Consider the following 27,439-nt stretch of genomic DNA (forward strand, 5'->3'; position numbering starts at 1 on the left):
TCTATGCAGGGCCTACCTACAACCTTAATAATATAAATTATTTTACTTTTTTAATTTTAATGGGATCCGCGATTTCAAAGTGCTTAAACCGAGAGAAAAGAAGTGCAGTATTTATAGGGCCAAAGGACTCAGGCAAGAGAGATATAATAAAAATACTTCGAAAAGATAAGACAGAACAAGCAGTTAATATGTACGAACAGTTCACGGTTAGAGGAAAGGGGTACTCCACTGAGATATATGCCATATCAGAAGACCAGAATCATATTAATTTTTGGAAGTTTTATACGCAAAACTGCAATCTGGTGGTGTTTGTGGTGAACATCAGTGAGGAAAAGCAGATAGAAGAGTCCAAGAACGTTTTTGAGAACTTCTTTACCTCATACGGGACAAACAAAGAGAGCATTGCATTTATGCTGTGCAGGAAAAGGGAAGGAGAGACAGAGGAAAAGAGCACTTTGGAGGACCAAAGGAATAGCTTAAAGTTTAAAGAGCACTTTTCAACAATTGCAGGCCTGGATAAGAAATTGTTAGAGCATAATATTATAGTCAATGAAACAACAAGCAGAAGTAAATTGCTATCTTTTATATGTAATAATTATAGCTAGATAGGATGGGTTTAAAATAAATAGTCTTATTTTGGAGTTATTTTGGCAATACGCCCTATGGAGGCAATGCAGCATCTTATTTTCATCTATATCTGTGATATAGTGTATATGCGTGCGAATTATTTATTGGTCTATTAAGAAAACTGCTTTCACATGGTTTCTGTATGTATGTGCATTTGCCCAGTCTATAGATATTTTCATAGACTAGAAAGAACAGAAGTGTTCATGAACCAAATACTCACAGACACAGAATGGCCCTTCAGTAAAATGGCAGCCAAAAATAGGCGCCAATCTTAAGCTGTGCTCTTGTGCCCAGTCTTTCCCATCAAACATGCGTTGGTATTCAGTAATAAACAAGCTATTGCTATATAAGTAGAGTCTAATGTGTTTAAGGATTAGAAGCATCCAGCCCACACAGTCTAAACCAACTGTGCTATATACATCTGCAAACTCAAGTGCGTCCTTTTCTTTACTCTGTCCAATATTATCTATGAAAAATACGCTGCCAAAGAATCTCAGCCTGAACAGCACACAGTAGAATGCAGGCTATGCTAGGAACAGCTGCACTCAGATCTAACACACGCAGTCCTACGCCTTCTCCCTCTGTGTGCTAGGCAGGCGTTAGCTGCAGGCAGCAAAAAGCACTCTTCTGAGTATTCATTGTCCTACGGTACATGCGCGGACTGATCTTCTGCCAGAGTAACGCTGCAGTGTTTTCCACTCTCGCGCGGTCCCTCTTGATTACTCCTCTCAGAAACTGCCTTAAAGCAGGCCCTTTGAGAACAGAAACACACACGCATGAATTGATTCCCGATGCTCACACAACGAAGGAAGAAGTGCTAGTGCCGTTTTATGCTTTTTTAAGCTAGCACACTATTATACATTTGCGAAAATATATATACGTAAATATTTTTTAGAAAAATAAAGTGACTGTTTTTGGCATTTAAGAAAGTGAAAATAATTTACTCAATGGGGGAGTGCCCGGTCAGCAGATTCTTGGCGCAAATAAAAGAGCTGGAGGAAGAGAAGATGCACAGGTCAGATGTCATTCTAGCTATATTTAAGCTACTTGATGAAAGCGAGAAAAGAGCACTTTTTTCACTCATGTCCAGTAATATATCGGTGCGAAGGGTTGAGCAGGAAAGCGTGCACAAGCTGCTGCTGCTAGGAATACTAACGGTTGAGAAGGAGTACTATGTGCTAAGCGATAAGATACGCAGCAGAGTGCTCCAGGCATGCACCAGGCCTATGGATGAGAGAGTGCTTGTGCGGGTAGGCATGGAGGGAAAAAGCGTGGTGAGGAGTAGCGCAGACTCTAGCGATATCTATAGCACTGTCCTTTATAAGACCATATCCAGCAAGCCCAATGCAAACAAAACAGTTAGAAGGCTTATGCTGAACACTGGCATAGTCAGCAAGGATGGCCTGACCCACAAAGGGTTTAACTTTTTGCTGACAGGAAGGAAAAACCAGATGTGGACGCTTGTTCTTGCGCATATACAAGAGGACCTGGCCACGCGGCAGGAAGAAGTTCTTGTTATGTGCGAGTTCCTGGTTAAAGACCCAAAAAGAATGTATGCAATAGATGTCTCATACAGGTCAAAAATGCTGGATTTATTTGAGTCGCTGGGGTTGATTACGTTTGAGCGCGGGCTTGTTCGGTTCTCATCTACGTTTTCTCTGCTCTTTGATGACGAGGAGGGAGGGGAAAAGTTCCTTACTCTTGAAAGCAACTTCCGGCTGTACATATATAGCAACAGACCTCTTGACGTGTTTATTATCTCTCTGTTCAGCATAAAGATCAGGGAGTTTCCAAATATGATTGTGGCCATGATAAACGAAGACAGCATCAGGCAGGCTCTTACATACGGAATAACAGCAGGACAGATTCGAGTCTATCTAAACCAGAATAGCATGCACAAGATAAACGAAAATGTGCTTGAGCAGATCCGTCTGTGGGAGAAGAGAATGAACCGGATACACGCGTGGGAGTCCTACATCTTCAGCAATTTTTTGAACTACAAGGACTTTCTGCTTGTTGAGTCATATTGCGAAAACAACAACGTTGAGCACAGGTCGTACCGAGACAAGAGGGTGCTGGTAGTGGGCGTTGAGAACTACGACAATGTGAAGAGCTTTATCCGAGTGAGCATTAAGTAAGTTAAAAAGAGAGATCTGCTTAAGCTCTTAGAGAAGAAGGCCTGTACTGCATTGAAATTTCAATATGCCCATTTGGGAACATTCGGCCTTCCCGAATGGGAAAATCGCTTTCTGAGTGGGCAGCCTGAAGACAGGAGTCTGTGTCTCTGCGCGAATTTAAAGACAGAAGGTAGAAGTATGACAAAGACGTTTCATTTATGTCACTTTGGTGGACCAGCGAATCGACGGACCTAATATGCTAGATTATTAAAAATTAGATGCTTTAGTTAGTTTTTTAATATAACCCTTTATACGAATTAAAGGCATATTATTATTCCATATAGAAGAATAATGGAAGAAATGCAAGGAAGAGCAAGAGGAAGAAACTCAGAGTTGTCTTCAGGCCAGATTGAGCAGCTGGATGCATATTTTTATAGGCACGACATTAAGTTAACTAAGAAGAATCTTAAAATCGTTTCTAAAGCGCTGAATATTCCACACAAACGCATTGTGGAGTATGTAAACTATAGGCAGAAAGAGTCACGCGAAAGCAGTCATGAGGATTATATGAAAATGATGCAGACGCTTGGAGACATAAACGTTCAGATAAAGGAAATTTGGAAAAGGTTTGACAGTAGTTATAAATAAACACGCATTGGCCATATATATGTATATAATATAGAAATATTCTTCTACTGTGAATTATGTTTTAAGTCGGCACATAAAAATCAAGTGCATGCAGGGAATAAAGATATTCTTTTCTGATGGTGCAGCTAGTGTTTTGCTGAGATAGAGAGGCTTTCTATTATAAAAATGCTACTTATGCTACACAATATGCTTTTAAATTCCCTGTGCAAACACTATTATTTTTTTAAAGTGGAAACTGTGTATAGGGATATCTTTTTCTATAAGAGTGGTAGAGGCTGGTACTAATATGCATTTCTAAAATATAGCCTGATAGATTCTTTATTTGAACTGCTACAAGCTTTTTATAATTTATCTTTGAAAGATCATTATTAGATCAATGAGCGATAGCTAACTCGGCATTCCACCAATTATCATTGAAAATTTAATATGCATCGGGTTATATTGGATACTATTCAGTGAAAACTATTGATGTGCGCATACATAAATAACGAATAAAAGCCATCCTATAGGTGCCCCTACAGTTATCTATTACTATATATTAAAAAATGATTTATTTTATTACAAAAAATGAGCTTTTCCGTTATTTGGATCAAGGCACTTGCCTTAATCAGTACTCTACTGATTAATATATCTAGAGCAGATATATCGCTAAGCGAAATACAGTCAACTTTACAATTTGAAATTACAACGGATTTATCACAAGTGAAGATAAACCCAGAAGGCCCTCTTAACTTTCTGCGCGGATACATCTACCATAAGATGGAGCTCATGCACAACAAAAGATTCTTTGCCCCACAGATTGACACATATTATAATGCAGGCGAAGACCCAAAGCACCCTCCTGACACCTTTGATAAGTCTCTATATACTCGAGATAAAAAACAGGATAAAGTGTATAAGGTACTAAAAAAGAATGGAACAGATATGTACTTAGAAAAGTATCACACCCATCTGATTGATCTGTTTCCATCACACACTGGTGACATAACCATTGAGGCACGAGGAAACCAGTCTTTTGTTCAGTTCTTGCGGGCAAAGACAACAGAGAAGCACTCTTTGCAGATTCTGGCCATGCTGCTGCTTTTCTCAGAGGGGGTGAATATTCCCATCAAAGTCAATAATTCTGTACTAGAGGTCTATGAAAAAGACGAAAAAGATGAAATATACTTTAAAGTGTCTATGAGAATCCCATGGTTTGACAGTAATTTGAAGAAGGAAGTACTGACCAGGCAAAGAACAGCTAATCAAATTATTAGCTTCTTCGAGGCCAATGCAACCAATTGTGAAGTACTTAACATGCTTGTGGACAGATGCTCACAAGATGAAGTTGCTACAGGAATTTTCCTAGACAGCCTTAAGTTTCTTATCCAGACGTATATATTTGGATTTATAGACAGTGCAAAACGCGCAACGGAGTTTATCCAGACTGTGCATAGTATGACAGAAAAATATGCACCAAAGACAGAAGCACCAATCAAAGGCAACTCGGTATATGACAGACTGTTTAAGCCTGCTAGCGTTGAAGCAGAAATAGACTGTGCAGTTTTAATGAAGGACACTCAAGATATTCTAAATACGTATCGGGCTTTTCCATTTGCAGACAACACACAGCTTCCTGCATATACATCTGTTCCTTTTTACAACCGAGAGTTAACTAGCTTTTCCAAAAACAGCTTGGAAAGCTATAGTAACTGCGTGGAGTGCTCAATTCTTTCTCTTTTCTGCTGCTTGACATACGATCCATCTGATTTCCTACATAAAACAGATCACATGGGGAATGTCTCTGATGAGCTTAAAGATTTCTTCTCTATAGACAAACAGCCATTTTTCACTACAAAAATTGAGTTCCAGGAGAAATGGTGTGCAGTTGTTGCAGATATAAAAAACCTAAATATTCTATATCGCAGAGATAGAAACGAGCTATATCCTGGTATTCTGAATATGCTCATGGTCATTGCTGAAATAGTAAATGCACCTGAAGACGAAAAAGACAAAATAGTAGCCGCCATGTGGGACCTATATGACGGAGGTGGATATCTAACCAATACATTGAGTGAAAATATTAAAGACTACACAGAAGAAGTATTTAAACGTCTATCCAAAACAGAAAATATACAAGTTAATTTTTCTGATCTCCAATGTGCTGAATTTCCTGGGAATGTATATGACTTAGTTGGCGAGATTACTGTGGTATTTGAGCACACCAATGTTAAGAATACAATAGTCTTAACTATAACTGATACTCATAGTGCTATTAAGATGGAACCTACTGTTATGAAAGTTCATGATGACCGACTAGAAAGAATGAATAGAATAGCAAATACTTCTAGAGATAGAGAGACATTTATTGAAAATCTACTTACTATGTATGTTGACTATGAGGCAAGAAAGATTGACACGCCTGAGAATAGCAATGAGTTTATGAGGTCTCAGGTATGCAAAACCATTGAGAACAACTTCACAGACATCAATAGACTGCTGCTAATGAAGAAAATTAGCGATTATAACTACAAGCAGGATTTAGTTGCCTGTTCTATCATATACAGCATGGATCAGGAGCTATTCCTAGAGCACCCCCTTGTTCGGTTTACTTCCAACATAATAGGAAGCACTGAGCTAGATAGGATAATTGTCCAGATGGATATGCTTGCCCCAATTGTCTTCGCAGATCTGCATAATAAAGATGGCAAGGTAGGCGCGTACCCAAGGCTGCAATTTTCAGAGAATAGATACAGGCAACTTGCGTGCTTCTCATTTTCCAGCTACTTTATTAACTATACGCTGTACAATGATGCTGTTTTTATGGTGTGGATCATGTCCTTTAGATACACATGCATGAAAGATGAATTTGTGACAAGTTGCTATCCATTAACAGCTAACAAACTGAATAGAAGAATTTGCCAATATATATTCAGAAATGGAGATATGAAGCTTTCTAATATCATTGATAAGTTCATCGCGGATGCATATCCTGCACAGGTAGATGAGGTAACACACATTTTACACTTTATCTGGACTGTATATCTTTGTGCGGAAGAGAATCCAAATGTACAGCTGATTAAGGAAAACTACGACTTTATTCGCAACTCCAAGCACATTTCAAAAGATTCTGCCCCATTTGTTCTTCTAGATGATATACGTGAGCAGGTTCTTAAAACCCTCAATGATCTAAAGGACCACCTGTGCAGAAATGAAAATGATGTCAATGAGCTTAATAAGTTTATACTTATTATTCAGAAAAAAGTTTAAAGCTCTTTCTCATCTGTAACATATGAATTTCATCGCTCCATGCAATAGCCCGGTTTTATGCATACTTATTTAGCTAGAAAGACATTTCGTGGATCCAATAAAAGCTTATCTTTACAGAACATTTTATCTCTATTACGCTACTTTTTCTATACTACTATACTTCCTCTGTTGAGAGAATTTCTCTTATATAATTTGAATTTATAAATATATTATGGCACTTTAGAATACTTTCAATAGACAGATGAATTAGAGCGCTTCAGACTTACTCAATTGGAATAAACCCCAAGTAATAGCACATGTGTCCACACATTTAAAATTAATCTTGTCTGCATATATTTATACACTTCTTACTCCCAATATATAAACTCTTGCTATGTTTAGAACTATTGTTATGTGGCATACACCACTGATATTTACACTGGCAGCACAGTAAAAGAGCTTAAGATAAAAAGCCATTCGAGGCTTGCGGACAAGGAATATTAGTTGAGCACACAAAGGGCGGACACAGTACAGCAAGACAGCAGGCATATCCGGAGCGGCTGTTTATTAATAATAGTGTGTACCGGCCATGTACGGGCGCCATGTACTGCCTGCACACAGCACATCTTCGCTCGCTGCATACACATGCAGTGGTTAGCTGCTGCATATGCAGGGAGAGCGGCGTCTTGCGACTGGCCTGAGAACCCAGCGGCCCGCGCATGCTGCTGTTTGCCGGAGCGCTGCAGACAGCACGGCAGGCCATCGCGCGCGCCGCGCAGAGGAGAGGGCCAGTCGGTGCTGAGGACAGGAGCAGGGAAGTCCAGTGCACGCATAGTTCAGTGCCACTTCGGCTTAGACAACGCAGCGGCTCTAAATATTAAATGTACAAGCATCAAGGTAAAAAGAACATGCGCGGAATTTCCTAATGACAAAGTTGGCATCCAAGCTACTCCATATGGCCTTATAGGCTACCCCGAAGGGAATGATAATAGTGGACGACCCACCGGCAGGGTTAGTGCCGGCTTGCTCCTGCCACCTCCTAGCCAGCCCCCTTCTCTGCACTGCGCCGTGAGACAGATGCAGCTCTCCTGGTGTTCTGAAATGCAGAGTGCGCGCTCCTTAAATACCCGCAGAAAATGATCAAATTGGGAAATATGTGCATTGGGCCCTTCTAAGTGCGCTCTAGAATGTGTTCTGCTGTTTGTTTACTTAATTGCGGTGTATAGCCCGCCTATGTGCAAATTACGCACCTCAGAGGGCCATATGACGAAAAATTAATATAGTGGGAGAGTGTGTACAAGACATGTGCAGCAGGCACTGGGGGAAGACCTGCTGATGTAGGGAGGTGTGTGCAGATGGGTAGGTGAGGTAGACAGCTGGTGTCTTGGCACTTGCATGGCATGCTTGAGAAATACATTCTTGTCTACTTCTGATGTGTCTCTATCAGCATACATATTGCATATGTGTAGTATGTGTATAGTATGTACATACGTGTATGTATATCATGTGTGGTATGTGTGTATAGTTCTGTGCTGGTGTGCGCATAGGTTTTCATGTCTGGGCAGAGCTTTTTTGTTCTTTATGTGGCTGGCGTGTGATGCGGAGTTTGTTCAGCTTTCTACATTGCGCTGAGTGTTTGCTGAGAGTGGTTCTTCAAAAAGTGCAGTTTTCTGATTTTCGTGTGTCTTTATCTTTTTTTTAGAAGAAACAAACCCTTCTGAACAGTAAGTGGTGGTGCGAATATTGTAGAGTTTATTTTTGCAAAGATGTAGAAGAAAGGATAATAAGAAGACATAGACAGGAGAATGAAGACATTGTACAGAAGAGGTAGATTAGAGATGGAGGGTACGGGATAAATGTATAAAGCATGCGCATATGTAGATACAGTTGAATGGATAATAACTTTAAGCATCTGTTAGAGTAAGCATACAGAGTTAATAAGTTATATTGGCATCTAGTATAGTATGCATCTTAGATTTAATTTTATTAATGACAAAGAAATAAATAACTTGTTTCTACTGAAAGCTAAAAAAATCAGATATTGCATGTAGCAAGACATACCCTTTATTGCACACACTCTATAATAAAAGCACTATTAATGCAGTAGATGCATGTCTAGTATGAATTTAAACTCTATAGAAAATAAGGAAAAGATTACAGATTGATTAGTGGAAAAAAACACAAGATCCATTTGAAACAGTTTGAAACAGAAATAAACCAGTGAGTTACAAAGCCAGACAGAAGTACCCAATTGTGCAAACAGGAGAATATACGCCAATATAGTGATCTGTATATATTTTAGATTGGTTTCTGTGCAGAAAATAGACCACTTAAAGATGATACATTTTGCTTTCAAAGTATTTAAGATCTCTTGCACACAGATATCAGAGTTCCATGAGGGGCATCTCTCTTCTAGCAGTTGAGTAGAGCTATTTATGCCATGCATACGAATACCAAAGTTCTAATACAGCTCAAACAGCTAGCGACAGGATCTCTCCCTTTAGTGCTATTACTATAGCAATATACCCGGGTGTACGCTTGCTTTGTGTATCATGATAGTGCACGCACTACTAATAAACACATTGTCCAAACTTCTTTTCTATTATTTATATTTTTACTACATGCCAGAATGTCTTTATTAACACAGGAAAAATATTTTAGGCAGAAGCCTTGATAAAAGACATTTCTTTTCTACGTAGGCTACCTGGCAACATATGGTCTTATAAAAGAATACCAATACACGCTAGCATCTTTATGAATTATGCTGATGCAAGTATTGCCAAGAGAGATGAAAGTATTCAAAAAAATTATATTGCTATGGGCATCATTATACAGACTATATGCAAGATCAAGGCAGGCTGCATATATTCATAGCTGCAATAGAGCCATGAATAGCCGCTGGCACAAGAAAAAACTAGACCGAAGAATCTATGCTTGGTAAATGTTGGTTTTCCCTGTCCTATGGACGTGAAACCTCCCTGAGTCCACAATGGAAGGACATTGTTCCCCAGGACTTTGGCTAGTGGCCAATAAGATATGAGGGGTTCTGTTTACAGGCCGATGTATAGTGATCTACGTGTATGGACTATTTGTGTAACACGGAGAATCTAGTAGCTTATTATTGGTTTGTTGTGGAACACACTCTAATCAAAATACAGCTCAGGAAACTATATATAGGCGTTAATAAATAAATTATATGACGAATAGGAAAACCATGTCTAATATTTCAGAGAAAACTCAACTGTAAACAGCAGCGCTTTATTGTACTACTATAGTTTGTAGTTTTCCAAGTTCTATGCACAGACAACCTACAAAAAAGAATCCAAAATTCATAGATGCAGCGCATATACCAAAGGAAGTGTTATACAAGAGATTAATTATAAATGGATCAGAGATCTTTCATCATCACGCTCAGACAGGGATAACTATAATTTTGCTCATCATGTCCGAGTTCATCCAAAGAATGAACTGGGGTATAAAAATAAAAATAAAAATAAAGGGCTAAAAATGGAAAGTGCGCCTTCCAAAGAAACAAAGCTGGCTGTCTCTGCAAAGGTAAAAGTTCCCAATTTGCAGGAGCAGCACGAAATCTGGAAAAACAGAAAGATTCTTTTTAGGCGCTTAAACAGCCCACACATAAAAACTGCCAAAAAAGCCACTAGAATAATAGAAAAGTCACTAAAAGACGTTTATTTGAGAGAGTAGAACATGCTATGTGAATTTCTTACCGCCCTGTGCACTTTGGCAGATCAATTAGCTGTTTTGAATTAAAGAGGAACAAAGAGCTGCAGAGCGCAAGATAGTTCTTTAGCCCAATATCCGGTGCTGCAATGGTAAAGAATCTGACTATAACTAAAGAAAGAAGGAACTCATTTCTGTTGATTGATTCAGGAACATGCATCCCCTCAATAAACCCAATTGCTAGCTGGAGGAACTCATCATTTGATATTTCAATGTTTCGAATATCATGCACTGAGTGCAGTGCTTTCATTCCTATTTCAGAGTACTTCATTATATCTGCAGGCGATAAGAGTCTGTATACATATGACAAATATCCTACAAATATGGGTATTCCCTGAGACAGCGTATACTCTTCTGTTAGAACTGCACTAAATTCATTTTTATCTGGGGAGTTTAATGTCTGCTTATGCGTGTGGTAGCTAATAATGTTTGACACTTCTCTGCGAAGGTGTTTGTCAAAGGCCAGATTGCTCTTAGAGTATGTCACAGAAATAGACGAGAGAGAATTTGCATATTCACTCAGTGCTGCATCCGCCCAAGCCTTAATAGCAAACAGCATGTTCTCGGACATTCTCTTTTTCTGCCCATATGCGTATAAATCTGATGTAGCAACAAGTTCTCTCTGTGCTCGTATAGCAAGCATTCTTTTATGGCTGTTTTTCACATCAGACTTTGCAACTTTCTCGCGGAGTTCTTTTTCAACGCTCACAACATTCTCCCGTAAAAGCATTTCCAGGCCCTTTATTGTAGACACATTTCTGCACTTGCATGCGTCTACAAATCTTTTCTGGTTCCCATCCCACTTAAAGTGCAGGCGGATCCAATGGACGCGAACATCATCTACAATGTCAGTTACAAAGTTGGGCGTAGGCGGATATAGGGAAGACACCGCAAGATCAATGTATATTGTAGGATACTCTGTGTCCTGCGACGCAGGTATGCACCCAAAGACTTCCTTCTTTGAGATAACTGCAACTACATGCTTGCCATTCACAAGAACAATGTTCTCCTTTGTAATAATCACCATTCCGTTGGTCAGCTCATACATCTCAATGAAATCATCCACACAGTCTGGGAATATAATTCCTGATGTTGCAAGAGATTTGATTTTTTTAAACCGCTCAGTTGCCTTAAGCAGCTCAGTTAGTCTGTCATTGTGCACAGATAGAAGCTCAATCTCCTTTCTGTATAGTATCTCCGCATCGCTTGATATAGAAGTTTTCTCGTTCTGTGCATCTGTTATTTCGGAGTCCTCTGGAAGAATACTCATTTCCTTGATGCCCTCCTCTACAGGAGTTTTTGCATTTTTTCTCTGCTCCTCTACGCATGCCTTTTCAAGCGCACTTATAGCTTCTGTAATGTAGAGTCTGTATTTTATAAGCCTATGATATATATCTACAAATAGCAGACACAGATTGCAATTAAACTTTCTCTCTGCTGCCATTACTTCTGAGCTATACTTCTGCTTATACATTGCAATATTCTCCTCCACAGATGCAATATACGTAATGAACGTGGGCGAGTATATAACAGCGGCAAGTCTGTCAAAGTATCCAAGCATAGAAATGCTAACTGTTTCCATGGCGGCATTGGCTAGCTTCTTGTCAGATAGTTCTTGCAGCTTTCTGAATACATTCAGCCGTGCTTCTGTGTCTCCATACAGGGCTGCCAAGTCTGCTGCGTTGCTATCAATGCACTCGTCCACATCCACATCAATATACTCCTTCGCCATTGATCTAACAACAGTGCCTAGAAAGGCATCACTGAGTAATCTGATTATAGCCTGCAGATTGGTGAATATTTTATTATGGTCTGAGTTATAGAGCCAGTTGCCGACTTCCTTAATGCATACTTTACTTCTCTGCAGGCCCATTATAAATGCCATTTCTCCCGTGTAAAAGCTCTTCTGCCCGCTTTTTAAGATGGAGCTGGCAGCGCCCAGCACTTTCTTCTCAGAAAATTTGGAGAGTATTTGGGTATGCTCGTTTGCGATAGGAGCCCCATCGTGCAGGACTATGCTGAATTTACACTGGAACATCTCTCCCTTGTCACTGCTTTCAAAGGCAAGCAAGGGCTCAAGCGGCTTTTCTCTCTTACCAGTCTCCGAGAATGAAGAGAACTCTCCTTCAGGAAACTCGTTCGACTCAGAAGACTCCTTCTGTTTTATAAATGAGCTCTTTAGCATTTTTGCAATTCCTGATCCAAGAATCATTCCAAAGACGCTAGTCTTGTTTTTGTTTGTGAGCTTTCCATCTCCTATTCTCTCATTTTTCTTTATAACCCGAACCATCTTTCTTTTTTTCACTGGAGTCTTGCCGTATCTCTGGATCTGAATAGTCTGTATGACTGACCATATAATGGACTGGGTGTGTGCATCATATTTTGTCTCTTCCTTTGGGATAGGCATGCTTTCTATAGTCACGGCGTATTCAGCACCTGCAAATATCACTCTCCCATGCGAGGAAGACGTGTTTTGGAACACGGCAGGGCCTTTGTTCGTAAGTATTACAAAATATTCCATTCAAATGAAAAATCTATTTTAATTATATTATATTCAATTTACCTGATGCATAATTAGACCGCGCTATATAATATGTGGTAAAGAAGTAAAACTGCGTGGTTTGCACATACACTAAGAGAATACAAAATAATCAATGTATATTCCTAATAAGATAGATAGAGAGCAGAGTGCATTATGTCATTTTACTCTACACGCAGACGCATTTTTATTCATAGCTTCTCTTAGCAAGTAAACCACAAAAGCACTGCAAATACAATACTGTTCACATATTTTATAGACAAGAATGCACTAGAGTATTTATATCTTACTGAAAAACTAGTTGGGAAAAGTACAGAAGAAGGAGGGGATGGGCTCTTTTAATCTTTATATCGCACACTCTATATGTTTTAGGCATTTCCTTTGCTTATATACACTTATATGCTTCAAATAATCCAAAATCACATAGAATATGAACTATCACATAAGAACACCCCTATATATGCATGTTTTCTATAGAGAATATGTATAAAATATATATCTAATTTAAAAAGATAAAAGCTTAGTATCTGATAAGATTTAATATTTTCCACAGAGATGTCTAAAACAATCATAATACTTTCATAATATTTTCTGAAATATTTAGTCACACTAGACCTATAAACAGACAAAGATAGTTTGATTGGTAGACAGATTGACTAGAACCAGAGCTAAACACACAAAAAATAATCCGTGTTTTCATAATATTCCTTGAAATTCTTTGATATTTCTCTAGACATTGAATTCTGAATTGCTTTCTAAAACAATACTCATTCATTAAATGCTCCTGTGCCTACTGCATATATTATCTCTCCATGTGTATTCTTGATAACTACCTGCTTTAGTAGATCATCGCTGCATGACCCATCTATTATATATTCAGTGTTTATACCCAAGTGCGATAGTATTGCATTAACTGCCAGAACAGCCCCTTCTGCGTATCTCCCTGACGAAAGAACAGAAACATGCACGGATAGCCTTAGTGGCTCTTCCAGCTTGTTTAGCTCATTTTCAATGGCTGTCATGACTATGTACCGTATCATGGGGGTGCTTCTCTTGTCATAAGCCATAATTTCTAAACTTTCAAATACATCAGTTTCTACATTTTTGTGCTGGCCGGGAATATGCCGTATTTTTATGCCTTTCAAGGCATGTCCTTTTACAGAAATGTGCATTCCATCCACTGCCATTTGAATAGCAATTTTTGTGTCCAGACAGTTGCTGAGCTCTCTGTTCTGTGCATGCACTTCTTCCATTACAAATTTAAATTTTCATATAAAAATGTCTTAAATGTACCCAAATACATAGACAGATGGCCGCTCAGAGTTAAATTTTATTTTAATAGTTCAAGATTTATAAACGTCCTGAGTATATTGTTCCAAGTGCTTTATTGTACTATCTTTCATTAAGATTTTGACAAACATTATTTTAATCAATCTCCTGTGTTTTTCTATTCAAGGTTTCAATTGATTCTATTATATTTTGTGCGCGCAAATGGCATATCCAGTTATATTCTGTGTGTCCTTGCATATGTCCTCTATTCTGCACGAACCTTTGCATATATCCATGCACTCTCTCTATTCCATCTGATTATTATACTATTTATATTTATATGTTTTTATAATATTACATGGCAGGAAAGAAGCTTGTTGAAATTGAAAGAACAGGAAAGAAGGTGCAGGAAACAGGAAAAATAGTCATGGGTCTAATAAAGAAGCTGGGGTATGGCAAGACAGGGGGCGAGGTCAAGCCAATACCGAAGGCGCCCGTGCTCTTGTATCAAGACAGAAGTAAGCTTCAGAAGGAGCTAAAGAAAGAGGTAAAGAAGCTGCAGATGCTCAAGGAAATGCTGAGAGGTGGGCCAAAGGAAGACAAAATAAAGGAAGAGATTGAAATATACAGAAAGGGCATTGAGGTGATGATTGAGATGGAGGCTGCTGTAGCGAGTGCACTGGATGAGAAAGAAGAGGCCTTTAAAAACGCAACAGAAAGCGAGAAAATATCCGATGTTTTAAAGAATGTGGAGCTAGAAATAAAAACAAAAAAAACACAAATCACTGCAGAATATATGAAGAGCCTACTGAAGTATGCAGTGGAAAAAAAGGAGCCCTTGCACAGCTACTTAAATGATTATTATGATGGAAAGGCATCAATTGTTGACTTTGTAAATATTCTAGAAAACTGCCAGAAGGTGCCTGCTGAAAGTGCAGAGGCTAAACCGAAGGCGGTCCCAGGCGGCCCTACAGGGCAGAATGCCTGGGGCGAGAAGCCGAAAGAGAGCCCATTTGCAAGAATTGTAAAGAGGATAGAGAGCATATCGGTTGCCATGCCGGTCCAGATGATCAACAGCATGCGCAACTACCTTAACTACAACAGCATAGCCATGCACCGGGAGGAAGGGGGCGACGTAATAGAGCACTTCCCCACTAAAGCAAGTATTCTCCTGAGCGGCCCTGAGTTCTACCAGAAATTAGACATGGACACGCTCTTTTTTATCTTCTACTTCCACCAGAACACCCCGTGCCAGTACTATGCTGCGCGCGAGTTGAAGAACTATTCATGGCGGTACCACACAAAATATATGGCGTGGTTCCAAAGACTGGAGGAGCCCAGCATAATTACAGAGGAGTATGAACAAGGAACGTACATCTTCTTTGACTATGAGGTCTCGTGGAGCAGCCGAAAGAAGGAGAACTTTCGGTTTGATTACAAATATCTTGAGGACACCACTTTGTAAAATAATAAAGGCACGATAAGTTATCGGGCTGTAAATAGACTGAAATCAGGTTAATCGGCTTAGTGCATGTCTTATGAGGATGTGCATGTAGGGAAAGTTATTTATGAAGCAATGTGCAATAAATTATAGGCATGTATACTATTTATGTAATATTTTGTAATGGCATACATATTTTCATTTAGGTGAAATATGGCAGAGACCATATCCATTAAATACAGCGCAATAAATACAGTGCAATTTTAATTGACCTGCTATATCTTAGTGCTGGGAAATGACCGCCTCCTTGATATGCCATGCTCTCTAAGTATATGTAGTAATTATATCATAAGCAATACTAAAATTAATTTTATATTCAATACGCATAATAGGCAAGACTTATTATACAATATGTCAAAACCCCCAGGACACACAATAATTTCTATCCTATAAATATACAAGTTTTTTTTAATTTTTATGCCTACTTTACTCTCCACATGCGAGATTCTCTTGCGTACATTTGCAGATTTGCTTCATCTGCTCGCAATGCTCATTCTGCTTGTAAAAATGAATAGAACCAAATCCTGCTCAGGAATCTCCTTAAAGTCCCAGCTATTATATCTGTCTGTCTATCTATTCAGATACATAGATATTATTTACATTGTAATATACCCAGTACTTCTCCATTCCCGCAGATTAGTATACAACTCTATTATGAAAGTGCTATTTGTACTTCTTCAGTCAAAGATAATTTATAAAGTAAACTATAAGTACAGCTATACATACGACCGGGAGCTAGACAACCTTAACATAGCACTGCCGATAGGGATGGCATTGGTGATCAGTATGTTAATTAACAAAAGCTATGGCTTCCATTATAAAATCATTATAGAATTGTTCTGGTCGTCCTCAATTGTTCTTGAGTCGATTGCCATTATACCGCAGCTTTTATTGCTCTATAAGACAGGAGAAGTGGAAGTGCTGACAATCGAGTATATAGTGCTCTTGGGATTCTACCGAGCCATTTATATGGCTATATGGCTGGTAAAGTATATTATAACAAGAGAAAACACCCTACTGCTATGCGGGTCAATCATCCAAAGCATTCTGTATGGTGAGCTATTCTGGGTGTATGGAAGAAGAGTGAAGTCAAGAATCATGGAAATAAAGAGAATAGGGAAGGAAGGAATGAGAAAGGAAGGAATAAGATTTATAAGAGATGCATTTGTATAGATAGCAAGCAAATGCGTAGGAAAGTAATATCCCACAAAGAGTGGCTTAAATTAGTTTGAAAGTAACTTTAAAGGGCGCAGTAAAAATAGCACGCCCTATATCAGCTAGAACATTATACAGTACATGTAATAATCTGGGGCAAAATAGTCTAAGCAGAAAAAGGCGCTGGGTCTGGTGAATGCTAATCTATGGTGTACATTCAGGCACGCCAGGAATTATAATTACCACAGGTAATAGCCTTCTATATTGTATAAGTGATACTCAGCCATAGAAATCCGCCGATTGACATACGTAGAGTACTGTTTAATAATCGCATGCTGCGGTAAAATCACATTTAGTAGCCTGTTATAAATACAACAAAATATATCCCAAGTACATCCAAATAAAAACATTAATAGTGTTTTAATTTTCTTTTTTTCCGTTTTGGCACCCTTCAAAGTATGCAATTAATTCAGACACATTATTACTAACACTTACCTTCCTATAATAGCCCTCTATTAGTCCAATTTCTTCTATCATATTCATTCTGTTTATAATAATCATATCCATTAATTCTAGCAAGCACTTTTTGTATTCAATGCTTTTTTCTTTGGCCTTAATGATTTCCTTTAATAACAACTTTATTTGTTCAGTTTCCTTCTTGTTTTTTCCTAGCTCTTTGTTCTGTCGCAAATGCTTTTCTATCTGCTCCACCGTCCCAATAGGCATGCTCTGCTGAACTTCTTTGATAGTATACTTGGTATTACTCGATTGGTCTATCCTGTGACCCAGATATAGCTGAATGGTTCTGCAAGAACCCTTCTAATAACTTTAAATCCAGCTGGTCATCTCCTATGTCTTGGTATCCAATAATTCCTCCAGTAAAGTATCCATCAGAAAATGTCGCTAGGTATGGAAGATGTGTGATTTCTAGCATATTTGTTATATATGGAAACTTTTCTGCTTCGCCGCACAAAAACTCTATTTTGCTGTACTGAGGCGCCAGCGACTCCAGAGCCTTATTCATCTCCTGGCACCTTTTAAACTTCTTATCGTAGAAATGCATCACAATCTTGTCCTTCTTCACTTTCTTGCATAGAAGGGCCTCATCTGTTATTTCCCTAAGAATATGATGCGTCTGCAGCAGCTCCTTTCTTCTTTCTGTTACATACTTCTTGATAAGTGCATCATCCTCCATGGTGCGCAAATATTTGCAGAATAAAACTGTGTTTCATCCTGGGTATATTTCAAATAGAATGGGCACATGCCATGTATAACATGCAAAAGACAATAATATGGTCAAAGACAAAGATATTTTTTACATTCTTTGCATTTGTGTTCTCTATTTCAATTGTTTTCTTTAGCTTGCTCCCTATATTCAACCAGACTTTGCAGGGTGAAAATGTGTTTACAATCCTTGTAGGCATCATTCACGCTCTAAGAATGGTAGAGTTTCTGTTTATACTAACAGGAGGCCAATGGTTTGTGTGGTTATTCACAACATACATGATGAATATACTGGCGCTGTCCTTGTTTTCATACTCAGATGTGGTGGCAATGATGAACACCGCAGTAAGCGGGGGTGACTCAGGTGCTCCTGCCCCAGAGGCATAGTGCTTACCTGGAGTAGCTGAGCTTCGCTGCATCTAGTTGTACTAATACAGCATGAATAGTATAAAGAGGTATATTTTCCATAGAAACAAAAGTATTATAGAGAATCCATAATGAAGGGTTTCTACACCACAAACAACCCAAATTATTCAAAAACATGCATAATAGAAATATTTCTTGGTGGCATGGTGCAGTTAAAAGGAAATCTATAGCTCAAATGTAGTAACTCAATAAAGATATCATCTTTTATAGTAGAGGCTATTTATTTAACTCTTAAGAAAATTGCGCATTCTATTTTTTAAAACCCGAATTGTTTTTAATATTCTCATTGCAACTACATGTATAATGGCCACTATCGAAAGTATTTTCAGTTGAACACTCCTATGCTCTTTGCATCTCTGTCTAAAAGTAGCAAATTACCATAATATTTACAGCACTTCTGTTATTGAGAGGCCAAAATGAGTGCTCTTAAAGACACAAAATACATAATCTCATAAATGCATCTCTTAGCTTCCTTAGTGTACAAAAAAGTATTTGCTTATTTCAGTCATAAGCATGCAAACTTACGCCACTCCAGAGAGAATCACCATGGATTATCGTACGGAATGGGAGACCATGCTGTTTCTTGTTCTTGGTCTATAGGTGCTTCCTCTGTGGTACGCTCTGCATTTATTGAAGGATCAGATAGAAACCATGAGAACTTTTGTATTTGCTGCGAATGAAAGGCTTGAATCTTTATGATGCGTGGAAAGAAAGACTCTTCTTTTATAACTATCTCTTTATCTCCCTGCAAATAAACAGTTTTATTCTTTAATGAAATTGGGAAGACTTTGCTGACTGTCTTTAAGCACCCTATGCTATTCAGCAGATACGCATGTATCTTTTCTATCTGTTTCTCATTAAAGTTTATTAGGGCATGTCTTAGAGACGGAACAAAGCCTTCCTTCTCCTCAGGCAGCAAGTGAGAGAGTTCCTCTAGTTTTGAATAGAATGAAAAACCATGCAAATAGTTTGTATTAGTGCAAATAATGAAAAGTATCTCATCCTGCGACACCTTTGGAACTAGAAACAGGCCACAGCTATGAACTGCAGGTGCAAAATTACTTCTATGGTTATATGTACTATGCATTATTTGCGTATGCAGCTCATTATATCTTGTTTGTTCGTCCTGGGTGAGGCTTTGTTTCTCTCCAATATTCTGAGGAATACTCCCTTTTAAGACATCCTGTGCATTTGTTTTCTCTGCAGATATTTCCAAGAATTCATCTGGCAAAAGGGCAGGCTTAAGGAAGGGGTCCTGGGATACTTCATTTAGGAAATTGTTTGAAATTGCTTCTGAAGAAGAAGTGAAGTCTTGAAGCGATTTATAGTACGATTTAAGTAGCTCGTTGTATACCTCTCTGCTTTTGTTTATGGTGGCATTCTTAAGGGAATGAAAAGAGGTTTCTTCTTTAATGTATGAGAAAATTGCCTCCTTTAGCTCTATTTCGGCCTTCCATATGTCATACTTTTCTGTAGAGAAGGCGCTTTTCCTTGTTTCTGCTGCTGTGTAGATGGATTTCATCTTATTATCGAGTTTATTCTCGGTGTTTTTCATATCCTCAGATGTTTTTGCTACATAGTTTTCTGCTATCTTTACCGCAGCATCTAGCTCTCTAGAAACAGTGCATGCCATTTTGTGCATGCTCTTTAAGGTCAGCAGGTGTAGATTACAGTGCTTTAGTATGGAAATCATCAATGGATCTGCAGAGTATGCTGTATTACTAAAGACAGTTGACTCAGAGAACACTTGAAGCGCAGCTGCCTGTGCTGCACTTGCTTGCTTGTATATAGAGGATGCGTGCTTTGCCTTATTTACGAGTATGTTTATCTCTGGAAAGAGCATGAAAATATAGAGCGTAAATTAAAATGTGCTAATTAATAGACAAGTATACCACTGGAGAATGCTAAAAGCACTTATTATTATGTAAACAAGGAGCAGCTTTTATTAATGTACTTACGAAGCAGTATACTGGCGCGTGCCCTCTTATTTCTAAAAATTCTTTCTCGATTATAGAACTCAGCTGCATATTTATAAGTAATTTTAGAAGTAAAGCTGGTATGTGAGTGAGTCTCTAGCCCAGTAAATTTAAAGCTGCAATATTAATATCTTGTGGAACAGTATTCACCCAGAAGGAAAAGAAGTCTATAAATCAGCTTAAAGCATTAATTCAATCATGAAAATATCCTATACAAAGGTGAGGCTAAGCCACTTGAATAACAGCTGGCATACTTTAATAGAAGGAGCACTCAAATAGCAAAGAAGCTATTGCAAGCTCTTTAGCTGTGTCAAGGTTCTAGCAGTTAGAGCACAGATTACTAAATAACTCGTTTAATGACTGCATAGTAGTTTCCATGGTCTTTTCCGGACTCAAGTATCTCTACAGGCAGTGTGCTCAGAAGGTTCTCTAATTCATTCATTTTAAAGAGATGGTAGTATCGGTTTAGAGTGTTTTTGCTTTTCCATCCTACAAATACATCATTGCCTGACAGCCCGCTGATTTTATCAAGGCTTGCATCTTCCAAGTTTGGAATGCTAATAAACTTTGATGGCTTACTTTCTGGAGACTCACTCCAGACATATATCAACGCGTGTCCTCCAATTCGCAAGGAGTTTACCATTGACTGAACAGCCTTATATCTTCTTTCCTCGCTAGATAAGTGGTGAATCACTGCTACAGAGATGCAAATATCAAACACACCAGGCACAATGCCTAGGTCATCTCCTAAATCAGCTCGAATGTATGCCATTCCATTGTGTTTTTCTTGCGCTATTCTTAGCAGCCCATCCGAAAAGTCCAAGGAGACGGTTCTTTCTGGGAATAGCGTGTTTCTTCCATTTCCGCTCCCTGCATCAAGTATAATATCCGTCTCTTTTACGTACTTCTGATAAAAGTATTCTATTTTTGGCCACGGCTTGTATCTTGTGGCTGAAAACTCTTTTGATGAATCCTGGTAGAACTGGTGCACATGTTTTCTTTCAAAGTCTTCCATTTATAAGTATTGACACAACTTTTCCACATGAAAATTTTTTCCGTTTTATTGCTGCGCTGCAAGAAGCCCTCCTGCACACATGCGAATTATTTAGTGCCAGATGGCTGCACAATAAAATGGTCTATAAGACAGCCAGAAAGCAAAGATTTTGCATTCCTCCAGGCACAGCTGCAAGTTATCTGCATGATGAATCTGTCGACCAATGAGTTTATACTGCCATACATTCTGAATGCTGCAAAAGAATGTCTTGCAGCAGAGGATCCAGCCCGGGAATATTTCAACTACGACATAGACTTCTTTGAAAAATCCTTTGAAAAGAACTCATTTGAGCTTATAGATGACAAAAAAGCGATCACTAACTTATTCACTGCCTTGCTATGTGCTAAGTTAGAGGAGGGAACTTTAAGGTGTGCAGAGTGCCACATGGCATATCCCATATACGACGGTGTGCCAAACCTTCTTACCAAACAGGATATAGAATATTAAGAATAAAGCATGTGTAATTGCTTTATGGCACAGCATTTGGTGTTTCTATTTATTATCATCATGTATTATCTCCTTCGGCTTGCTTCTATTGCAGTGTCAGATGAAAACTGAATTGCATTTAGCCTCACAGAGTGCTTTTTAAAGAGCTTTTCTGCAATGCCATGACTTATATCACTTACCATGCGTATAACATACTTTCCATCCATTTTTGTGAGCTCTTTATATATAGTCCATTTTTGGTCTATACTATCCTGGATTCTTCTTCCGCGCATAGCTTTTTTTGGAGGCTCAAGTCGTCTAATTTGCACTTTAGTTCCAGTTCCTGCAACGAATGCCATTCTCTCCCTGGTGGCATATGCTGTTTGCAATAAGTAGCCACCTAGAATCGCAAACTCCACTCTTTCCTGAACTGTGAATTGGTTTATGTCTGGATTTATGGTGATGTGTGGCTTTATGTTGTCCAAAATCTTTCGAATTTGCCGTTTGGATTTAATTGCATTCTCCAGATTCTTTTCATTTAGCCCGTGTGCATAGCAGAATCCTCTTCTGTCATTGCTTCCTTCGTAGTCCTTCAGGATCAAATAGAGCGAAAGATGGTCGCTATTTGGAATTGCCAGATCAAACTTCTTTTTGTCAAATATTAAATTGCCTGAGATTGAGGACAAAGTGACTAACTCATCCTCTACATTGTACCGCACTGATTCCAGCAGACTTTTTGCATCTCGCGGCTCTAGCGGAAACTCCACCATAAGCCGGCCCTCTTCTGTGATGTTTCCTTTTTCATCAATGGCTGCAAGGAAGTAAAGTTGATTCAGAGCAACAATAACAGACTCTGGAAGAGGTGGCTCTATAAAGTCAAAAGTCACTAGATTCTTTATGTGCAGCCTTGCCATTTTTAAAACCAAAGAAGACAGCTCTCCTCTGAGAATTTCTGGAATTGTAAACTGCTCCATTTCATCGTACATCTCCTGTGCATAGAGCCTGTAGCATATTCCGGCTCTAACTCGCCCAGCTCTTCCCTTTCTTTGGTCAGCACTTGACTTAGAAATGGGCAGCTTCAGGAGCATTTCTGATTGAATTTTTGAATCATAGATCTTCTGTTTTGAGTATCCTGAGTCTATCACATACACCACGCTCTCTATTGTAATTGAAGTCTCTGCTATGTTTGTTGCAAAAATGACCTTCCTTTCCTTTGTCTTGTTGAATATCATGTTCTGTGCATGCATCGGAAGCGAAGAGTATAGCGGCAAGGGAAGCAGCTTTTGTTTCTGCGCTGGATTCTTTCTGTTTAGTGCATTCTGTTGGTAGAACACTTCTCGGCAGCACGTTTCAATCTCATCCTCTCCTGTTAGAAACACCAGGATATCCCCTTCCTTCTCTGTTTCGTTTATTTTCATTGCAATTTCAACTGCTTTTTCAACATACTCATCCTTTTCAGCCGGCAGATATCTTACTTCAATTGGGAAGGACCTGCTGGTAATGTGAAGCGTGGCTGCTCCTGGGAAGTATTCTGTGAATTTATTTGTTGAAAGCGTAGCACTCATTATAACCACCTTTAAGTCACTTCTGATTGCAATTGCATCTTTGACTAGCCCCAGCAGCAGGTCTATATTAATTGTTCTTTCGTGCACCTCATCTATTATGATAGCTTTGTACTGGGATATGCTTGCATCATTAATGAAATCTCTTATTAAAGTTCCGTCCGTAACATACCTTATTTTTGTATGCTCTGAAAGGCACTCTTCAAATCGAACAGAATACCCCACTAACTTGCCAAGAGTCTGCTTCATTTCCTCTGAGACTCTCTTAGCAATGCTAATCGCTGCAATTCTTCTGGGCTGGGAGCAGACCACAGACTCGTTGTACATTTCATATATGTACTTTGGGACCTGTGTTGTCTTTCCTGTTCCCGTTTCACTTGACAGAACAAGCACCTGATTCTCCCGAATTAAGTTCTGTATTTCATTCTTTCTGTCTTCTATTGGGAGCGTCATTATGAAAAAATTTTTGAGCAGCCACTTCGGGTCTACCGGTAGATAACGAAAACCAGAAAAGTTTTTGTAAAGTAGAGTGTACAAAGACACACACTACATACTTACCATACTGTTTGCCGCCTTGTCTGTGCATTACAGTTCGCATATTAAGTACCAATATAAACTTGCACTTTATACTTCTTGGCTACACATTGAAAGATGTTTCTATAAATATAATAATATTATATGTATTATTCTCTTTATTCTAGCATACTTGTTTTTTTGCCATTTTTAAGTTCAGCATGTCGCCTATTTTATCAATGACATCAAGTGCCTTGTCCAAGTCTTCCTTTTTGTGCGCCACTGAAAGACAGAACCTTACTCTGCTGCTGATCACGGGTGTCGCAGGGTACCCTACTACAACAACCGCAATATTTTCCTTCAAGCACATTCTAGAGAACTCTGCAATTTTTCCTGGATTGTAAAGCATCAGTGGCACTACAGGAGAATCCTTCTCCCCAATCACAATAAACCCCATGCGATGCAGTGCCTTCCTAAAGTACCGTGAGTTCTTTGCTAGGGTCTGTATTTCCTGTACTCCTTCCTCTGTCTGCATTCTCTTCAGACACTCAAGGATCTGCGTGGCCACAACAGGAGGCATTTGCTCTCCTCGGTTCACCAGCTCAGACCGCTTCCTGAGCAGGTTTACAATCTTCTGGTTTGCTGCAATGTAGCCCCCTGCTGCTCCAAAGCTCTTTGTAAATGTTCCCATTAGAAGATCAATCTCATTAAAGTCCACATCCAGATACTCGCAGACCCCCCTTCCTGTCTTCCCCATAGCACCAATTGAGTGCGCCTCGTCAATGAACAGGTAGAATGGATACTTTTTTTTCAAGGCCAATATTTCCTTTAATTTCACACACTCTCCTTCCATGGAGTAGATTCCCTCCACTATCACAAGAATCCGCCCAATTGGCCGGTGTGTCCTGTCCTGTCCCTCAATGATGGCCTTTCTAAGGATTTTTTCTAGCATATCTATATCATTATGCTTGAATCTCTCCACTTTGCACGGGCTGATCCGAGTCCCAAAAAAGATACTTGAGTGGTTCAGGGAGTCTGCAATTATCAGGTCGTCCTTATTTACTAAGTATGGAATGGTGCATGCATTTGTTGCAAAGCCCATGGGGAACACTATGGCATCCTCCTTATACAGGAATGCTGCTATTTCCTTCTCTAACTGTCTGACTAACTGGCACTCTGGAAGAAACTTTACAGGCCCACAATATGCCACTGGGTAGTCAATGAGGGCCTGCTTTGCCTCTTTGTTATACTTACCTGCGTATCCCAGATAATTATACGATGCTAAATTAAGACACTCCTTTGACTCTCCTGTCAAATACATGTTGCCCTCCTTGTCTCGGGCGCGCAAAAGAACCTTCACATTTCTTCCTGGTATTCCTGTGATGGGCCTGTTCCAGCAATCACTCAGCCTGCCATAAAGACGCCTTGTGTAGAAGCTTCCTGAGGCTGTAAACAATGGCGGCCGCCCATTGCTAGGAAACATGTGCTTGTAGAGCTTCGGGAAGAGCATCTGCCCAATGAAGTCCCGAGCATGCCCCAAAACAATCACTATAAAGTAAGACAAGTACGTTGTGACTATTGTGAAAAATGGAATGTATATTTCACTCATATTATGACAAACAATAAACAAAATATTAAGAGAACTGCGGGTCTTTTTAAAGGTCTATAGAGTCTAATTAAGAAAGAGGTGATAGGATATTATTAAAATTCTTGCTTAGGTTATTCGAATGCCAAAGGTTTTCAATACATCCATATTTTTCTAATAATTATTTTGGAATATTTTTGTCTCTAATTGTTTTGTGCTGCAATTACGCTCTTTATTATTTCAGCCATCATTTATTTATTATTCAAGGTCTTGATAATTTCTCTTTTCTCAAGCCATAAATTCATATGCAAACTGCTCCTCCATGGAACAGTAGTGCTATGCAAAACTCTTATATAAAGGCTCAAACGCAATGCGTAAATAATCTAAACTTCAGAGCGAGAAGCGCTCTTCACTAAAATGCTTTCAAAGCTGTTTTCTGTGACTTGGTTAACTGTCTCATAAATATTATATTGTAGAGGCACAAATGGTTACACTTTCTATGAATAAACAGCCTTTCATTAGACTGTGCGAATTATTCTAATTATTCACACATATATTCATGGTAGCCATATTTCTATACTAAATGCGTTGAGAAGAGCCTAAGACCTATCTTCTATATTTCTTTTTATACAAATAAACGTAGCTATATATTTTCTTATATTCTACTGATGGATGGAAAGAGCCCAAAATAAATATATTAGTGCAGTTTGGGGAATCTGCAATGTAAACTGTATTTCTATTGTTGGAATATCCAAGCCATGGTTCATTTACACTCTGCATCCCTTTTCTTTAGCTCCAGAACTGTTCGTCTTTTAATGGCTCTAGCATGAGGGTTTGTCCCATCTGCACAGAGCCTTCTATTTTGTAATCTGGAAAGCTCTTGGGCCACTCAAAAACCATCACAACTGTTGATCCTAAGTTGAAGTGGCCTATTTCCTCTCCCTTTTTATACAATTTTCTCCCAGAAAACTCCTTCTTGGTCTTGGAAAATGGCCCACTCACTCTATTTGTTTTTATATTTGCAATGGTTGTGCTGATACTTCCTACGCCCACACTTCCCACTGCCACCATGCCGCAGTACCCATACTCATACTCGCCAGAAAATACAACTCTTTCATTTTTTGCCAGCAGCCCAGGAAAGTACTCCATTGACTTCTTGCCAATTGAAAAAAGGAGAGATGGAATGTGCATCACATCCCTAACAACAAACTCTGTGAAGCTGTGTATTCTATGGTAGTTATGCGGGGCCAAATATATTACAATGTGCTTCAGCATACTATCCTTGCCTATCTTACTCCACACATCCTCATCTCCCAGAAGGTCCTCAATACGATAGTTCACTCCTTTAATTGGATACCGAAGACTTGCCCTTGCATCGTCGCAGCACACGACTGTCCCATCCACCGGAGAAACCAAGCCTTCCTCTATTTGTCTTGCAGAGGCCTTTAGCTTCCGCGTGAATAGATCATTTACAGACGAATATTCTGAAAGGTTCTCTCTTTCTGCATCCTGCAAAGTAATCCCAAGGGTGCTGCAGAATACCTTTAAAACAGCTATGTTAATAGGCCACGGCAGATATATTTGACACATCCAACCTTGTATTCTGCTATATGTTCTAAGCGGAAATGACCTCACCACTGCATACCTCACGGTTTTTTCTCCCACTATGAGTTTATCATATGCTATATTTAAACATATTGTAATAAACAATACATTAAACACTAAAATAAATGCCTTCTTCATAAATACTCTAGGGGACTTCATTCTATTACTATAATAGAATGGTGTATATAGATTATAGCGCGGTCCAATCATTCTGCTGAGATACTCCGTCATCTTATAATGAAG

The 27,439-nt window shown here is 39.0% G+C and overlaps 18 protein-coding genes across 18 annotated transcripts; 9 read left to right on the forward strand and 9 right to left on the reverse strand.

Annotated features, from left to right (window-relative positions):
* Positions 1-59: 59 nt before the first annotated feature.
* NESG_01722 (uncharacterized protein) lies at positions 60-605 on the forward strand (the record flags this gene model as incomplete). The annotated part of the gene is made up of 1 exon (XM_053049343.1): positions 60-605. One exon carries the CDS (start codon positions 60-62, stop codon positions 603-605), a length of 546 nt encoding a protein of 181 aa, XP_052904293.1.
* Positions 606-1,574: 969 nt separating this feature from the next.
* NESG_01723 (uncharacterized protein) lies at positions 1,575-2,765 on the forward strand (the record flags this gene model as incomplete). Its single annotated transcript, XM_053049344.1, has 1 exon — positions 1,575-2,765. The coding sequence occupies one exon, from the start codon at positions 1,575-1,577 to the stop codon at positions 2,763-2,765; it is 1,191 nt and encodes a 396-aa protein (XP_052904294.1).
* A 330-nt stretch (positions 2,766-3,095) lies between these two features.
* NESG_01724 (uncharacterized protein) lies at positions 3,096-3,392 on the forward strand (the record flags this gene model as incomplete). The annotated part of the gene is made up of 1 exon (XM_053049345.1): positions 3,096-3,392. The coding sequence occupies one exon, from the start codon at positions 3,096-3,098 to the stop codon at positions 3,390-3,392; it is 297 nt and encodes a 98-aa protein (XP_052904295.1).
* A 567-nt stretch (positions 3,393-3,959) lies between these two features.
* On the forward strand, positions 3,960-6,641 carry NESG_01725 (uncharacterized protein; the record flags this gene model as incomplete). Its single annotated transcript, XM_053049346.1, has 1 exon — positions 3,960-6,641. One exon carries the CDS (start codon positions 3,960-3,962, stop codon positions 6,639-6,641), a length of 2,682 nt encoding a protein of 893 aa, XP_052904296.1.
* A 3,486-nt stretch (positions 6,642-10,127) lies between these two features.
* Positions 10,128-10,325, forward strand: NESG_01726 (uncharacterized protein; the record flags this gene model as incomplete). Its single annotated transcript, XM_053049347.1, has 1 exon — positions 10,128-10,325. One exon carries the CDS (start codon positions 10,128-10,130, stop codon positions 10,323-10,325), a length of 198 nt encoding a protein of 65 aa, XP_052904297.1.
* A 19-nt stretch (positions 10,326-10,344) lies between these two features.
* NESG_01727 (uncharacterized protein) lies at positions 10,345-12,882 on the reverse strand (the record flags this gene model as incomplete). Its single annotated transcript, XM_053049348.1, has 1 exon — positions 10,345-12,882. The coding sequence occupies one exon, from the start codon at positions 12,880-12,882 to the stop codon at positions 10,345-10,347; it is 2,538 nt and encodes an 845-aa protein (XP_052904298.1).
* Positions 12,883-13,667: 785 nt separating this feature from the next.
* NESG_01728 (uncharacterized protein) lies at positions 13,668-14,153 on the reverse strand (the record flags this gene model as incomplete). The annotated part of the gene is made up of 1 exon (XM_053049349.1): positions 13,668-14,153. The coding sequence occupies one exon, from the start codon at positions 14,151-14,153 to the stop codon at positions 13,668-13,670; it is 486 nt and encodes a 161-aa protein (XP_052904299.1).
* Positions 14,154-14,527: 374 nt separating this feature from the next.
* NESG_01729 (uncharacterized protein) lies at positions 14,528-15,634 on the forward strand (the record flags this gene model as incomplete). Its single annotated transcript, XM_053049350.1, has 1 exon — positions 14,528-15,634. One exon carries the CDS (start codon positions 14,528-14,530, stop codon positions 15,632-15,634), a length of 1,107 nt encoding a protein of 368 aa, XP_052904300.1.
* A 453-nt stretch (positions 15,635-16,087) lies between these two features.
* Positions 16,088-16,843, forward strand: NESG_01730 (uncharacterized protein; the record flags this gene model as incomplete). Its single annotated transcript, XM_053049351.1, has 1 exon — positions 16,088-16,843. The coding sequence occupies one exon, from the start codon at positions 16,088-16,090 to the stop codon at positions 16,841-16,843; it is 756 nt and encodes a 251-aa protein (XP_052904301.1).
* A 402-nt stretch (positions 16,844-17,245) lies between these two features.
* On the reverse strand, positions 17,246-17,551 carry NESG_01731 (uncharacterized protein; the record flags this gene model as incomplete). Its single annotated transcript, XM_053049352.1, has 1 exon — positions 17,246-17,551. One exon carries the CDS (start codon positions 17,549-17,551, stop codon positions 17,246-17,248), a length of 306 nt encoding a protein of 101 aa, XP_052904302.1.
* A 34-nt stretch (positions 17,552-17,585) lies between these two features.
* On the reverse strand, positions 17,586-18,020 carry NESG_01732 (uncharacterized protein; the record flags this gene model as incomplete). The annotated part of the gene is made up of 1 exon (XM_053049353.1): positions 17,586-18,020. The coding sequence occupies one exon, from the start codon at positions 18,018-18,020 to the stop codon at positions 17,586-17,588; it is 435 nt and encodes a 144-aa protein (XP_052904303.1).
* A 71-nt stretch (positions 18,021-18,091) lies between these two features.
* Positions 18,092-18,436, forward strand: NESG_01733 (uncharacterized protein; the record flags this gene model as incomplete). The annotated part of the gene is made up of 1 exon (XM_053049354.1): positions 18,092-18,436. The coding sequence occupies one exon, from the start codon at positions 18,092-18,094 to the stop codon at positions 18,434-18,436; it is 345 nt and encodes a 114-aa protein (XP_052904304.1).
* Positions 18,437-19,016: 580 nt separating this feature from the next.
* On the reverse strand, positions 19,017-20,318 carry NESG_01734 (uncharacterized protein; the record flags this gene model as incomplete). Its single annotated transcript, XM_053049355.1, has 1 exon — positions 19,017-20,318. One exon carries the CDS (start codon positions 20,316-20,318, stop codon positions 19,017-19,019), a length of 1,302 nt encoding a protein of 433 aa, XP_052904305.1.
* Positions 20,319-20,791: 473 nt separating this feature from the next.
* Positions 20,792-21,466, reverse strand: NESG_01735 (uncharacterized protein; the record flags this gene model as incomplete). Its single annotated transcript, XM_053049356.1, has 1 exon — positions 20,792-21,466. One exon carries the CDS (start codon positions 21,464-21,466, stop codon positions 20,792-20,794), a length of 675 nt encoding a protein of 224 aa, XP_052904306.1.
* Positions 21,467-21,493: 27 nt separating this feature from the next.
* Positions 21,494-21,952, forward strand: NESG_01736 (uncharacterized protein; the record flags this gene model as incomplete). The annotated part of the gene is made up of 1 exon (XM_053049357.1): positions 21,494-21,952. One exon carries the CDS (start codon positions 21,494-21,496, stop codon positions 21,950-21,952), a length of 459 nt encoding a protein of 152 aa, XP_052904307.1.
* A 65-nt stretch (positions 21,953-22,017) lies between these two features.
* Positions 22,018-23,946, reverse strand: NESG_01737 (uncharacterized protein; the record flags this gene model as incomplete). Its single annotated transcript, XM_053049358.1, has 1 exon — positions 22,018-23,946. The coding sequence occupies one exon, from the start codon at positions 23,944-23,946 to the stop codon at positions 22,018-22,020; it is 1,929 nt and encodes a 642-aa protein (XP_052904308.1).
* Positions 23,947-24,190: 244 nt separating this feature from the next.
* Positions 24,191-25,615, reverse strand: NESG_01738 (uncharacterized protein; the record flags this gene model as incomplete). The annotated part of the gene is made up of 1 exon (XM_053049359.1): positions 24,191-25,615. The coding sequence occupies one exon, from the start codon at positions 25,613-25,615 to the stop codon at positions 24,191-24,193; it is 1,425 nt and encodes a 474-aa protein (XP_052904309.1).
* Positions 25,616-26,380: 765 nt separating this feature from the next.
* NESG_01739 (uncharacterized protein) lies at positions 26,381-27,427 on the reverse strand (the record flags this gene model as incomplete). Its single annotated transcript, XM_053049360.1, has 1 exon — positions 26,381-27,427. One exon carries the CDS (start codon positions 27,425-27,427, stop codon positions 26,381-26,383), a length of 1,047 nt encoding a protein of 348 aa, XP_052904310.1.
* Between the last annotated feature and the right edge of the window lie 12 nt (positions 27,428-27,439).

Source organism: Nematocida ausubeli (assembly GCF_000738915.1).
Source record: "Nematocida ausubeli strain ERTm6 chromosome Unknown supercont2.4, whole genome shotgun sequence".
In the NCBI taxonomy this organism is placed as follows: Eukaryota; Fungi; Microsporidia; genus Nematocida; species Nematocida ausubeli.